The 15,410-nt window shown below is 40.0% G+C and overlaps 1 protein-coding gene across 1 annotated transcript; it reads left to right on the top strand.

Moving 5' to 3' along the window:
* The first annotated feature begins 103 nt into the window (after nt 1-103).
* CHMP5 (charged multivesicular body protein 5) lies at nt 104-12,937 on the top strand. The gene is made up of 8 exons (XM_010967371.3): nt 104-259; nt 1,114-1,218; nt 2,780-2,826; nt 4,496-4,589; nt 4,716-4,787; nt 8,003-8,111; nt 9,922-10,034; nt 12,162-12,937. The coding sequence occupies exons 1-8, from the start codon at nt 191-193 to the stop codon at nt 12,210-12,212; spliced, it is 660 nt and encodes a 219-aa protein (XP_010965673.1). The 5' UTR covers nt 104-190; the 3' UTR covers nt 12,213-12,937.
* Nucleotides 12,938-15,410: the final 2,473 nt, after the last annotated feature.

Here is a 15,410-nt window from a genome sequence, read left to right as displayed (position 1 = left end):
GTCCCCACCTCCAAGCTCCTAGAGCTCTCCTTCCCCGGAAGACCCAGCTGAAAATCCGGAAAAGGGATCGGGAAACGCCAATGGGCACATTGCGCTTGCGCACGGGGGGCCGGAAGTCAAGTCGAAGGCGGAGGTGACTCTGCTTCCGTTTCTGGTCTTGCTGCGGTGTTTTTCTTCTCGGCCGGCCAAGATGAACCGATTCTTCGGGAAGCCGAAACCCAAGGCTCCGCCACCCAGCCTGACTGACTGCATTGGCACGGTGGGCACTCAACCAAGCATAACTAGGCTCAGGGCCCCTAAGAACCCCGACCCCGCCCACCCCCGGCTCCGGCTCCTTCTCCTCCACCCCATTCCTGGTTCCGGGCCCATTACACCTGAGCGCTCTCCACCCCACTGTCCTTGCTGTCACCCGAGTCATTCCAGACGCCACAAACCGGGGACCCTTAACCCACCACTGTCTCCCCGTCCTTGCACCCTATCCCTTCTGATGCCCAGTGCCGCGTCCGCTCGCCCTTGCCTTATTTCCTCACCCCAACCAGCCGTAGGCCCACACACATAGCCACCTCGTCGAGCCCGACCTGTAACTCCTCTTTCGTCCCTCATCCCTCTCGCACGTCAGGACCCTCCGCTTGATATCCTAGCTCACCATATTTGTACCCCAATCCTGTATCTCAGTAACTCAAAATTGAGAACTCTGACACCTCATGTTAAGCCACCACCTTCTATCCAAAAGAATAGCATTAGATACACAGCCCTAGCCGGGACCCACCAGGCACTAGCCCATTTCACACGCCTCCTGGTTGAGCCCCTATCCTTACTCGTCTCCAACTCTAAGGAAATCTCAACTCAGCCCAGTGATTCGCAAATTATTTTTCTGCTCAAACACAGTTGAGGGTGACCCTGGAATATTAGTATCTTAGGGGTAGAGTATAAAAGCCCCCCAGTGTTTCTGACTGGGAATCTTCCTCCCTCCATCATTGGAAATTACCGTTTCCACCTTTCACTATGTGCTCTCCTTTTTCTTTTCTTCCTCTATATTCATTCCTCTCCTTCCACTTTTCATTTAAATGTATTGCAATAACTACCACTGCCTTTGATTTTTTTTCCCTCAAGGTGGACAGCAGGGCAGAATCCATTGATAAGAAGATCTCTCGACTGGATGCTGAACTAGTGAAGTATAAGGATCAGATCAAGAAGATGAGAGAGGGCCCTGCAAAGGTAAGATAGGAGGTACCTACAGAAGGTGCTGTGACAGCCTAATTGGAGCACTTGTGTAAACAGGACCTGGTGGTAGGGCCTAGTGAGAGCTACAGAGGAGATGCTCACGGTCTAGTAAGGAGAAAACGTATGTGAGGGTGTATCCTTCAGGAAGGAGAATTTGCAGCCAGATATGAGAGGAAGGCTGGGGTTTGACCTGGTGGAGAGAAGATGCTAATCCCATGTCTAGAAGCATGTACTTGGGAATTAGCATATTCTACTGAGAAGGTGGCCATCTGGAGAGGCTGGGCCATGCTCAGGAATAATGAGTTGCTGGGCTGGTCAGGGTAGGTAAGTATAATAGATTGGTTAAGGAGTGGCATGTTGGGAAAAAGTACCAGTGTTGTATTAATGATACCATCAATATGCACTAGCTGTGACCTTGATAGAAGTCAGTTTCTTATTTTCCTCTTATATTAAGCAGAAACATAGAGTATTGTATTTAAGTGAATATAGAACTACCCTCCTTTTTCCAATCCCTGTAACTTATTAGGCATTTGAGCTAGAGCAAGTTACTCAGCCTCACTGAACCTTGGTTTTTCCCATCTGTAAAATGGGGATAACATCTACTTCAGGGGGAAGGATATAGCTCAGTTGGTTGAGTGTATGCTTAGCATGCACGAGGTCCTGGATTCAATCCCTGGTACCTCCATTAGATAAATAAATATACCTAGTTACCTCCCCCACCAAAATAAAAAAATAAACATTAAAAAAAAAACCCTACTTCATAGTGTGAGAATTAAATGAGGTAATTTATGTGCCCTAGCACTGTGTCTAGTACATAGAAATGTTCAGTTAGGTATTATTATCTGTGAAGTAATAAAATCTGCTTTTCCTTCTTCATTGGAGGAGACAAATAAAATGGTTTATGAAACAGTACAGAAGGGGAAGTGACAAGAGGATTTTCTCCGCCATCTTAGTTGGATGGCATGGAATGAGGAGCCACCAGAGGCGGAAAGCTCACCTAGACTTGAGGAGATGAAAGCCTAAATCATGGTGGTAGTCATGAGAATGACATGAAAGGAGTCAATTTGAAAGTGAGTTCTGAAAATCTAACACGATGACAGTGCATGAAGAGACAACAGAGAGGGGAAAGGTAAGGTTGGTATAACGGTTCTCAGCCTAGAGAAGTGAGAGACTGGTGGGGCCATTGTTAGTAAGTTCCAAGATGAGAGCAGGTGGAGGAGTATGGGCATGGTGAGTTTGAGTGGATAGCAGATTGTCCAAATTGGGACTCTCCCTAAGGCACCTGGAAAGACAAAATCAGCCCTCTTGGGGCTGGGAGTAGAGATGATATGCACTAGGAAAAGAAAATTACCTCAGTACCCTGAGATGCGAGATGCAAGGACAGAGGCAAGCCAGGGCTTGAAGGCTGCTTAGGAGGTGAAAAATCCAGGAGCCACTGTGTCCACTGCTTTGAAGACAAGAGGAACTAGGTATATGAGTCTGAAGATATGGAAGATTTCTTTTACCATATGTATATTTTCTACTTCCTTTCAATAAATTCTATTTTTCCTCCTAGAATATGGTCAAGCAGAAAGCCTTGCGGGTTTTAAAGCAAAAGCGGATGTAAGTTATAAACATAATCTCCTTTCCTCTAGCAGGTTTAACCAAAAGAGAAATTGTATTCCATCCCTTTAGGTTTTCATACCACTTTATAAGCATTCTTGAGTTAATTGCAGATTTCATTTACACATATAATTGGCTGAGTTGTTCTTCCCCTGCATGTTCAGCAGCGTCCGTTGCAGCACTGTCCATCTAAAGAGAACTTTTTGCTGTGTTGGGAGGTATTTTATATCTATGCTGTTCAATACAGTAGCTATTACCATGGCTATTGAGCACTTGAAACGTGGCTAGTGTGACTAAGGAACTCAAGTTTTCATTTTATTTAATTTTAACAATTTAAGTAGCCATGTGTGGCTAGTGGCTTCTCTATTGGACTGCCCAGATCTATAGAGTTTGATTCTCCCATTATTTATTTAATTAGGGTGTGCCTTTTTAATTGTTATTTGTTTGTGAAATTGAGAATCTTAAATAGTTGTTCCCTCCCATAAGAAGATTTAACAGTCCTTGATTTGTTTTAGGTGACTATGTCCCCAGTCATAGTCACCATTTGAACAGAAGCCAAATAGCATCTTTGGTACTTCCCCTTGTGGGCTGTCCAGCTGGTGAGACCCTCTGCTAATAAAGAGTCAGAAAGATTGTTGATACCTCTATTCCTACTTAAAAAATGACTTTTTGTAAGACATCAGACACCATCTTCTTTTAGATTAGACGGAATTGGAGAAAGAAATTACATGGCCTAGAGTGGTGACAGTGTGTGCTAAAACTGTTTCCTCCCTTAATTGATAGTATTGTAATTTTTGAGTGGCTTTTTTTTTTCAATGAAGGGTACCCTTCATTGTAGAAACTTGGAAAGTACATGAACATAAGCAGAAGAAAAGAAAATCTACCTAGATTCCTACTACTAGAAATAACAACCTTTAAGTGCTAATTTCTTATAGTTTCTTTCTCTGCTTGTGCATACATGGTATGTGTGCAAATAATTTTTTACAAGAAAATAAATGGTGTGTATATAGGTTATCCTTTTCTACTTAATGCCATTTGCTTGCATCATTGACTATTTTTCTTCTGGTTGGATGGTTATATGGTTTCCAAATTTTGTATAAAAACTATAGTGATGCAAGTCTTTGAGGAAGTATTATAAGTTGATACAAAACTTTGTTAAAAAAAAACATAGTTGGAGTACCAGGCATTATATTAGGTTGGGTGGATTACCTAGAGATATGAGGTTACTAAAATATAATACCTGTCCCCAGGAGCTCAGTTTATTGGAAAAACAGTTTCACTATATGTATGAAGAGCCTTAAAAAATAGTCTTAACCCTTTGCCCCAAGAATGCCACTTCTGGGCATTTAGCATAGGAAATTATCTAAAACATTATAAAGACATATATTGACCGCTTAGCAATGTAGAAAATGGCAATAATAATGGTAATGTTAAGTGGAAAATAGTGTTATAACTAAAATACCTACAAAGGAAAAAGACTGGAGGGATACATCAAATGATATTTGTGTTGGATTGATTAAACTGTTTTTCCCAACTTTTCTGTGTATTTAATTTTTTAAGGTTTTTTTTTTTCCCCTAAAGAAAATTCTCTTGTTTAGTGTTAGAGATACTTTCTTCCTGAGGATTTCTGTCTGGCTTACATTTACCATTCTCAATTGACTCTAACAAGGTATGAGCAGCAGCGGGACAATCTTGCCCAGCAGTCATTTAACATGGAACAAGCTAATTACACCATCCAGTCACTGAAGGACACCAAGACCACGGTACTCCCAAAGCACCTTTTCTCATGATTTTATTTTATTTTTGTGCTCTTTTCCTGTGGTTTTTAAGACAGTTTAACCAGCATTGCTTCTTAAGACATGATGTTTTTTTCTTTCCTTTTTTTTTAGGTTGATGCTATGAAACTGGGAGTAAAGGAAATGAAGAAAGCTTACAAGCAGGTGAAAATAGACCAGATTGAGGTGAGATGTATACTGGTTTCCACAAGAATGTGCACTGGTTTCTGAAAGGATCAAAATGAATGTGTATATGATGGGAAGAGCCCAGAAGACAGAATATATCTTGTGCCTGCCATTTGCTAATAAAGTAACTTCAGGAAAGGGTACCAAAAGTCTCACTTCCCTTATTAGTAATGCAAGGATTCTGATACCACATACAGTTATTATGAGGATGAAATAAATGAGCTGGTTTATCTAAACACACAATGCCTGGCATATAATACACACCCAGTAAATAAGCACCCAGTTTCCTTTTACTTTTAACTTACTTGATGAATTTTAGTTGGTTGCCTCAGTTGTAAAGTAGTGGTGTTGCTGCGCATCTCCCAGGATTGTCATGAGTGTTAAATTCATAAAATGCTCAGCACGGTTCCTGGTGTAGAATTGGTTCCCTTTAAGTAATTCTCTTGAGATTTTTTTCTCCCCATTTTATTGAGGTACAATTGACATCTAACATTATGTAAGTTTACAGTGTACATTGTGATGATTTGATACATGTATATATTGTGAAATGATTACCACAAAAAGGTTAACACCTTCATAACCTCAGATAATTATCATTTGTGTGTGTGTGGTGAGAATATTTAAGATTTGCTTTCTTAGTAACTTTCAAGTGTATAATACAGTACTGTTAAATATAGCCACCATGCTACATTAGATCCCCAGAACTCAGTCATCTTTTTTCAGTTATACCCCATTTATAGTTATTTTAAATGTTGGCTACATTCCCTGTGTTGTACAATATATTCTTGCAATTATTTCATACATAATAGTTTGTGCCTCTTAATCCCCTACCCCTATCTCTTTAGATACTTAATAATACTGTCATTAGGTCCTTACAATTAGCATTTTCTTTTGAGATCATGCTTTGGCTGGGGAGATGAGCCCTTAGAGCTTGGCTCCTCTCACCTCTGTCACTTAAACAGCCCAGCTGGCAAGCAGGGACAGCACGGGGAATGGTGACTGGCCAGAGGAAACCTCTTCCTTTCTGCATATGTGAGAGTGCTTTTCACCTCTGCCCCTGAACAGAATGTCTCTTCCTGTGAGGGCAGGGACTGGATTTTGTTCACTATTGTATCCCCAGTACCCTAAACAATGCCTGGCCATAGCTCGAGCTCAAAGTATTTAATAGTTAATGAACAGATGAACGAGAGGCTATTCAAGCAGTTCTGCCCAATTCACGCAGTATTTGTTGGCTGAGTAGTTACTGTGTATCCAGCATTTTACTGCCTCTGCAGAGGTGTTCTCTGGTAGTTCTGGTCTTTAGTAATGCAGGCAGTCTTCTCATCTAGCTTTTCCCCTCCTTGGACCACCCTGGGCCCTCTCTGTAATTGGCCACCAGTCTCTGCTTACAGAATGATATCTTACAGGAGATTCACTGAGAAAAATGTTCGTGTAGGCTTGTCTTATTTGTACAACACTGTTTGATCATAAAATGTAATGAAATAGAATTTTATTTTCTGCTTTTAGGGTTGCTTGTGTTTTAATCAGTGCTATTTAATAAACAAAATAGAAATTTTGGTCTTTCTGGGTTTTTGTATGTCTCTTCATCTTTCACCTGTGGTTGTCTGGCTGTCCCCACACCTAATTATCCTTTTCCTGATCCCTAATAGATTTGCCTGCATGATAGATGGAGAGCCCCTTTCTAACTTTTTTGATGTGTATGGGTATATGTCTTTGGCTGGGCTATATATTTTCAGTTTCTTTTGTTTTCCGAAAATAATTTACTTGTAAAACATTGTCATTGTTTTATAGTGCTCATTTAAAAATTTTTGCCTCTGTGTGTGTGTTCACCTGTCTGTATCTTTTTTATTTTCCAGTTTCTGCACATCAAGGCTAATGCTTGTATTTGCTGTTTTGTACTGCTTTTGTTCGTCTTTCCAGAATTGAACCTGCTAATTCTCTGTGATGATTTTTTTTTTCTCTGCTATCCTAGAATCTATTGCTAGGAATCCTATTCATGGGTGATTTTGGGAGACTTGTTTTGATATTTAAAAGCATAATAGAAGCTTGGTTTGATTAGTTTATGCTATTTTTACTCTCTTATTGTTTCAGCCAATGCTCCTCTGTATAGCAGATGGTTACACATGTACAGGATGATAGTTTGGCACTTAGAAGTATAGAAAAACAAAGCATTTCCTTTTCAAAAAATATTTTTCTCCACTTTACTTTCTACCCTTATATGGAAAAAACAATCCTCTAACTTGGGAGCCAGGAAGGAGTTTTTAAATGTTTTGCACTAGAAATTCTGGAGGATAAGTTGTGCTGATTTGGACCTTCTGCATTATCAACACTAGTCCATTCCCCTCTATGTGGAATTTTCAGTGTGTGAAGAACATTTTGTTCTGTACATCCCTAACACAATAGAGGATATATAGTAGTAAGTGCTTCGTGTTTGACATGTTATTGCAATAAATCCTTACAATAATCCTATGACATATGTTATTGATAATCCCATTTTACAGATGAGGAAATTAAGGCTAAGAGACGTTACTTTTCACTGAGTAATGGCCAAATTTTACCTTGGATATGTTTGACTCTGGAGTCTGCTCTTCTAACCGTTAAATTGGCTGTCCTTTATTATACTGTACCACTTCTCAGACTGGTTTTTATGTTCTTTCTGGCCTTGCAGTAGTTGCCCATTTAAGTACAAGCAGATCATTCACAGATGATTTATACCCAGTCAGTTTTTTTCACCAGCCTGATCTCAGATATCAAGCCTTTCTTGATTCCATTCTGTTTCTCCACCCAGGGTGGGACCAGTATAACCTTTTGTACCCAGTTGTTTCCACTACTGCTTCCTTTCCCTACACAGTGTAGTCAGTTTTGGGCTGACTCAAGAAGAGTAATTTACTTGTCTCAATTATCTCCTTTTCTCCATTAACTAGAAAATTTTGGTAGTGTAAATGTTGCTTGATTTCATGTTTTAGGTAAACTTTCTATAACGATGGAAAGCTGGTGGGCATCTATTCTTGCAATAAGAGTTTGGATTTCCACAAAGCACCTTAAATTCAAGTGCAAGATTGCCAATTTTATTCTTCTCTATTTTTAAGTTTACATTTTTACCACCAGAAATAGGAGGAGGATCATGTGGATCATTGCTTATTTCTAAGATTTAGTGGAGAGAGTTAGAGAAAAATGGTAAGAAATAAATAAAACCCTGTCATATATTTTTGTAGGATCTACAAGACCAGCTAGAGGATATGATGGAAGATGCAAATGAAATCCAAGAAGCACTGAGCCGCAGTTATGGTACCCCAGAGTTAGATGAAGATGACCTAGAAGCAGGTAAGTTATGGCAAAAGAAATATATGTGTAGCTTTAGTGTCTGAAAGGAGCAACTGCTTGGGACCTTTTCTTCCAAATGTTAGAGAAAATCCTGTGAGGGTTCCCTGAGATTTAGTTTATGATATAGTCTCTTGGCAAAGAACTTGTGAGGTGGCCACATCAGATTGTATACCCCACCACCTCTGGGATGGGCAAGCTCTGAAGGAAAGTCCGGGCAAAGGCCTCTGCTAACCTGGTACTTGATATCCAAACACTGCCATTCCCTGCTGCTTTCCTTTGGATTTTTCTCTTTATTTTCCTACTTGGAGTCCTCTCCCTCAGAACAGCAAAGCAGATCAAGAAACAGGAGTTGGTAAATACTTAGTGTGCATCTACTAAGCCAAGCACTGTGTTAAGGTGCTGAGGATTCACCATTGAAGAAAACAAACACAATCCCTGCATTCTTGAACCTTACAAGAGCACAGACTGTTGGGAAAGGGAAGTATGGGGTACCATAGGAGCACATAGCCGGTGAATCTAACCTAGTTGGGAGTAGGGTATGGGCATAGGACCTGAAGGATGAGTAGGGGTTAGCAAGAAAAAATGGGAGGGGTTGTTGGAAGGCCTTGCAGAGAATAGTTTAGAAACCCTTGCTGTAGTCCATTTCAGAAACAATAGTGGCGTAGCACAAGATCTTATGGTAGCTCACAGAGAAAAAAATGTGACAATGAATATATATATGTTCATGTATAACTGAAGAATCGTGCTCTACAGTGGAATTTGACACAACATTGTAAAATGATTATAAATCAATAAAAAATGTTAAACAAAAAAAAGAAATAATAGTGGCTAAGATTAAGGTGGTGGTAGCAAAAACAGAGAAGTAGACAGATTGAAGAAATTTTAGGACGTTGAATGGACACGATTGATTGGATGTGGAGAGAGAGGGAGGTGTCAAAGATGTCTGTCAATTTCTAGCATGAGTAACTGGGTAGATGGCAGGACCATCTCACACTGGATTTTCTGTTGCATGATTCCCCTGTCACATTATTACTACTACTTTCTCTCTACCTCCTGTTTTGCCTAGAACCTCTCCCACCCACCCCCATTTACTTTTCTATTTTATTTCTCATCTTGAGTTTCCCTGATGAGTCTCTACCCTGCTATTGCCATTCTTCCTTGTCACTTCCAGCTCACTTTGCCATAGACTTATTTTTATTTTTATTTATTTTTTTAAAAAATATTTAATCTATTTATTATTGTATGATTTTTGTTTTGGCAGGGGGAAGTAATTAGGCTTATTTATCTTTAGAGGAGGTACTAGGGACTGAACCCAGGACCTTGTACATGCTAAGCATGTGCTCTGCCACTTGAGCTATACCCTCCCCCCGCCATAGACTTATTTTTAAAGCCTGGTCTCATGTCATGGTCACTCACTACACAACAATCTCATGCCTCCTTTCAAGTTCATCAATAAATGAGAGAGAATTTTTTGCATTTGTTATTGTTAGGATTTTCTAATTTGAATCGGCCAGTTGATAACTATGGAGTCTTCTCATGAAGACCAGGTCCTTTGTAAACCTGTAGGGAATGATGGTTTTCTTCATTGATCTTATTTTAATTATTGTTTTTCATAGATTTTACCACATCGGTCTCCTTGAAAAGTTCTTATGATGGTCTTTTATTTTGCAAATAGAAAGTAATAAACCCTTTCTTTTTGTTTTTAAATTTTTATCTTACTGCAAATAATTTGGCTAACTTTCTTAACATTAGCTGCCAGTTTTCTTGCCTATTTTTTTTTTTTTTGAAATGTTGACTGTTTCAATCTCAGAGTTGGATGCACTGGGCGATGAGCTTCTGGCTGATGAAGACAGTTCTTATTTGGATGAAGCGGCAGCTGCACCTGCAATTCCAGAAGGTGTTCCCACTGACACAAAGAATAAGGTGAAAGCTTTTTCTGTTTATATTTTCTGTGCAAATTGGTAAAGGTTTTATGCTTGATCACCAGTCTGGGAATCTAAAAGGTATTCTTAAGTAAGAACAAGGAAAGACTGTCTCTGTCATTATTTTGGGAACCCTTGAAAACCCAGTTTTCTTGCATTGGATTGTGTATAGGCTGCGTAAATAGTGTCACCGAGGCCAGGGGTGTTTTTATATAATAATAATTTGTACAGTATAATCACCCTTGTTGTGAGCTTGCACTGAGTGCCTTTTATAGCTTTTAGACATTTCCCTGGGAAAGCAGCAGCAACACATGCATGAACCATGCTGGGCAGCAGTGTGAAATAAAGTTCTGCTCTAGACACAGTGGTTAATAATAGGGTGGATTTTTTTTTAAACTAGGGGTTCATAATTTAAGTATGAAACAATGTAGAATGTATTGTTCAACACCAGGAAAATAGCCAATATTTTGTAATAACTAAATGGAAAGTAACCTTTAAAATTGTATAAAAATAATAAAAAGTGTTTTAAAAAATGAAATCTTCTAACTCTGAAAAAATAAAAATAAAACAACGTAGAAGGATTCTAATCCAAAGGGTAAAAGAATTGTGAGAGGGGAGGGTATGGCTCAGTGGTAGACTGCATGCCTGGCTTCAATTCCCAGTACCTCTGTTTAAAAAATAAATAAATAAATAAGCCTAAAATGATCTCCCCTCCTTAAGAAAAAAAAAGAATCATGAGATCTGGATTTAAGTCTGAGGCTTAAACCGCAACTATGAGACTCTGGTGAATATTTTGAACTTTTCTGTTCCTTGCATCTATAAAATGCAGAGAATTATAATTAGCTCACATAACTCTTCTATGGATCAAATTAGATCTTGTATGGAAAAGAACTTTGTGAACTCAAAGCCCTTTTCAAACCTACGTGGTTGTCATTATAAATAGATACTATTTTTTTCTTTTAATGGAGGTACTGGGAGTTGAACCTAGGACCTCATGCATGCTAAGCCCATGCTGTACCAGTGGGCTACTCCCCACCCCGCAGTTGTCATTATAAATAGATAAAATTTTGCTGCTTATGAAATCCTATTCACCCCACCTTATAGTTCCTGGTATAATGTGTTGTGTTTTCTGTTGCCACTGGCCATTTACAGCTCTGGTGTTGATCCACTCCCAACGTGCACATTGAGGTGCAAAGTGTAGTTGAGAAAATCCTGGAGTGGGAGCCAGTCTCAGCTCTGCCTTTATTCACTTGTGTGACTTTGAGCAAGTCAGAAATTTGTGTCTTCTCTCTGAACCTCATGTTTTTCCTACCTATAAAATATGGGGAACAAGTGGTGGAAAGTGGGTAATTTATCAGATCCTTTACAGCTGATTCTGAAGAATGTGTCTTCCCTTACTTTACCCCCCATTCTTCCCTTGAGCCTTCCTTGGGGTCGTCTTACCTTTCTCCACTGCCCACACCACCCTGGCCTCTCTGGCTACTTTAGGGTGCCAGGTGCATAGTTTGCTTTTTCTCAGCATACCTAAAATAATTTTTATTAACACTACCATAGCCCACCTTCTCAAATCCCTAGTAACAAGTCCCTGAAGCATGTATGTCATTTCCACTTTTAGAAGGTCACAGATTTCTGACTTAAATGTGCTGTTGAGGTATGGTTTGTGACTCAGTACTGGTATTGCTGCCTATAGGTTTGTGGTAAAGTGTGATGTGAAAGTGGCTGCCTGTCCTAGGGCATTGCTCCTTCAGGGACTGGGGAGGCTACAAAAGCTATTGATTCACTTTAGGGATCAGAGTGAAAGTGGGAATCTGGAGGCGAGGGCTCACTCCTCAGCCTTTCCTTCTGGACCCTCCCAGCCCCTTTTTCCCCTTCCTAGATTTACTCCTAAGTTTCTCTTTCTCACTCTTCCTTTATTCTGCAAAGGGTTGCCCCTTTTGATCCCTTCTACTTTTCCTGATTTATCACTTCCCCCTTTACCTTTCATAAAAAAAAATTCTCATCTTATCAATGGGATTTTTGTTTTCATTGATTAAACACTTGGAAATGAGTTTTGACTACTACAGTTTTGTAATCATTTTTTTTTATCAGTTGAAAAATAGTGGCACTAAACATTGCTTCCTTTTCACAGGATGGAGTCCTTGTGGATGAATTTGGATTGCCACAGATCCCTGCTTCATAGACTTGCATCATTCAAGTACATCGTGTAAAATAAACACATATTCTGGGACTAGGAAATATTTACCTTTCCAAGTTTGCCATAACAGATTTAGGTTTCTTTCCTGTCTTTGGAGGAAAAGTTAATTACATTGCTCTTATTTTTTTTTTCCATTAAGAGACTCATTGCTTGGAGGATGTTTTCTTTGTACTAAATTTTTATTCCTCCTTTCTTATGAAAGACTAACTTACTTAAAATTATCAGTGGGTATGTATGACTTCCTTCCTTGAAAATAATTTTGAAATAAGACCAGGAAATGGGAATCTTTAAATACTAGGAAAGCGTATCTCCACAATCTCAAATTGACCTGATCAGTTGCTAAAACAAAGATGAGATTTGTGGGACTGTTCATATTATGACTCAAAACCATTTTCTCTTGTGGTATTATAGGTTGGTTAAAGTGACGGCCTTTTTTGGTGAGTTTTGTTGTGTCTTGTGTGTAACTCATTACTGTGTCCAATATTGGAATGGAATTACCACTACTGTATCATGGGTGGATATTTTGATTCTATGGTTCCTTCAGTATTACAGCTGACTTGTAATCAACAATGAATATTCCTTGATATTTAATGTATAGGACATTTATTTATACTCAATAAATATTTTTCAAAAGGTTATAATTTTAATAATATCACTTCAGCCTGAAACCTCCACTACAGAAGCCAAATGTAATAAAATTTTAATGTCAACTCGGCCTTAAAGACTTCACTGCAAAAATTGAATTTAACTGGTAGCATTGTGGTGTAGAAGGAAGAGCGAGGAGCGGTCTAGGCTTGGGCCCTGGCTCTGCCAGTAATAACTAGGTCATCTACTCACGCCTCTGAACTTCTGTTCCTTACTAGTAAAATCGTGCTTACCTCACAAGGCTTTTGTGAGGAATAATTGAGATAATTGTCTTGAGTACTAACTGCCAATCTCATATGAGGGATCATTAACAATAAAAAACAGGGGCTTTATTCTTTCCTCGGGAGGTGCTGGGAGTGCTGCAGCAAGTCCAGATCCCTGCCTGATTTCAAGGTCTTTAATGATCCATTCTGCCTTCCCTAACCTCTCGCCCACAGCGTCCCCTCCTCCAGCCTCACTGGGAGCCTCACAGTGCCACATGCACCAGCCTTCCATGTGTCAGCAGGTCAATCCAATGAACATTTATTGAACACCAGCCCTGCAGAGTCTCTGTACCAATCCAGGGGATACCAAGAACAGTCACAGCTCCTCTCTTCAAAACCTCCCTGTCTAGCTGTGAGGATGAGACATGTATGTAACCCTCTCCCACCCCCACTTATGTTACCCTTGAAGAAGCCTTCCAGTGGAGTGAGCATTACACCATCCATCATCACCTTCTTGAAACCTTCCTTGGCTTCCTTACAAGTTCTCACTCAGCCCTTTAAATATTCCTTCCATCATAGGTCCAGTCTTGGACTTCTTCTCACCCTTCATACTTTCCTTTCAGATAGCTCACACCCATGATTTTAACTATTATCTGTGAACTGATGACTCAACTGTGACTTGCCTAGACCTCTTTCCTTATTCCTATTTTCAGTTCTGGGTATTTCCAATTAAACATGCTGCCACTACCTAAAATCTAACATCTAAATTGAGCTCGTTCCCATGGGCTTCACACTCAGCACACATTCCTGCTTTATTTCTTACCTTGCCCAGTGTTATCAGCGACCCGGATATTGCCAGTTTTAGTGGGTGATATTTAGTCCTCCAGCGGGGCCTCTTTAGTACATCGGATAGGAGTGAACAACCATTCTGCCAAAATCTCTATTCCCTTGACCTTCATGGTATTACTCTCTGGTTCTCCTGTTCTGACTATTCCCTCCGAGACTCCTTTCTGAAATCTTCATCGCTCCAACCCTGTAATGTTAGTGTTACTCAGTCTTTATCCACCATAATTCTTTCTCTGCTCACTTATATTTAATGAGCTCAGCTGTTCTCATGGCTTTACCTGCTGACTTCTAAATCTATACTTGTATCCTGGATCTTGCCCCTGAGTTTCAGAATCCTGGTTATAAACAGCTGTTTGCCTGTCCGTCATTTGGATGTTCCAGAAGCCCACAAACACTTCATATTCAGTGGCTGAGACAGCCATTACTTTTCCCCCAGACCTGAATCTCCTGCTTTCCTTGCCTCAGCTAACAGAACCATTATCCTCCATCATTCAAAACAGAAAGCTCTTGCATTGTCCTTGATGCCTACACTTTGACTCATCCTACACATTTAGTTAATCTCTAAACCTCCTTTTAATCCCTGAGTGTGTCTGAATTCCAACCTCTCCTTCCATCTCTTAGCTCTCTTTGGCTTAGACATCCCTAGACTATAGTCTTTTGGAATAAATGCCTTGCTTTTCTCTTCTTGCATAGTTTCACCTCCTTAAGTCCATTCATCACACACAGCTATACTTACCTTTTTAAAATGCAAATCTGACCCTTACTTAAAGTCATGGTTCCCTGATGCCTCCAGCAGGACATAAAAAGCTGCCTATGACTTGGCCCTTGCCTCTCTGTAATGGTTTATTGCTTAGTCTTTTCAGAACAACATTCTCTTTCAGTTAGAAAACTGCCTCCTCAATTTTAAATGTATGATTATTGGAAAAATACCGATTAGAATAGCCTATCTTTACTTTCCTATTGTGGATGTAGGCTTGTGACCAGGCTGTGCCTACTGAAGTTCATTTCTTGAATTTCCTAAATGGAAACTAGGGGAAATGCTTTGCTGTTGTCGATTTTAACAGTTAGTCTGAGATACTGAGGCAAGAGAGCAGCAAAAATGAGAGGCAGAATGAAAGCCTCTTCGTGGCACTGAGCTCTGACTTCCAGTCCTTGAGATTCTTAGAGTGCTTCAAGTCTCTGTAACTCTTCCTTTAATTCTGGGAGCTGAGAATTCTGCCTGTGACCTGCCTTTTCTGCTTAAACTAGTTGGAGTTGGGTTCCTGTCACTTGCTGGTAAGAGTCCTGAAAAATTTCTCTGCAGCCTCACTTTGTGCCATGTCCCACTTTGTAATTTTCTGCTCTAATAATTGCTTCTAGTTCCCCTGCATCCACCATTCAGTCATGATTCCCTGCCTCTGCTCATACAGTTTCCCCTCCCTGGAACTGTAACCAAGCAGTGGCCTCGTGTGTCCCTGGGTAGAAAGCCAAACTCTGACAGCAAGTGTTG

Source organism: Camelus bactrianus, chromosome 4 (assembly GCF_048773025.1).
Source record: "Camelus bactrianus isolate YW-2024 breed Bactrian camel chromosome 4, ASM4877302v1, whole genome shotgun sequence".
Classification (NCBI taxonomy): domain Eukaryota; kingdom Metazoa; phylum Chordata; class Mammalia; order Artiodactyla; family Camelidae; genus Camelus; species Camelus bactrianus.
This window is presented reverse-complemented; position numbering and strand designations above follow the sequence as displayed.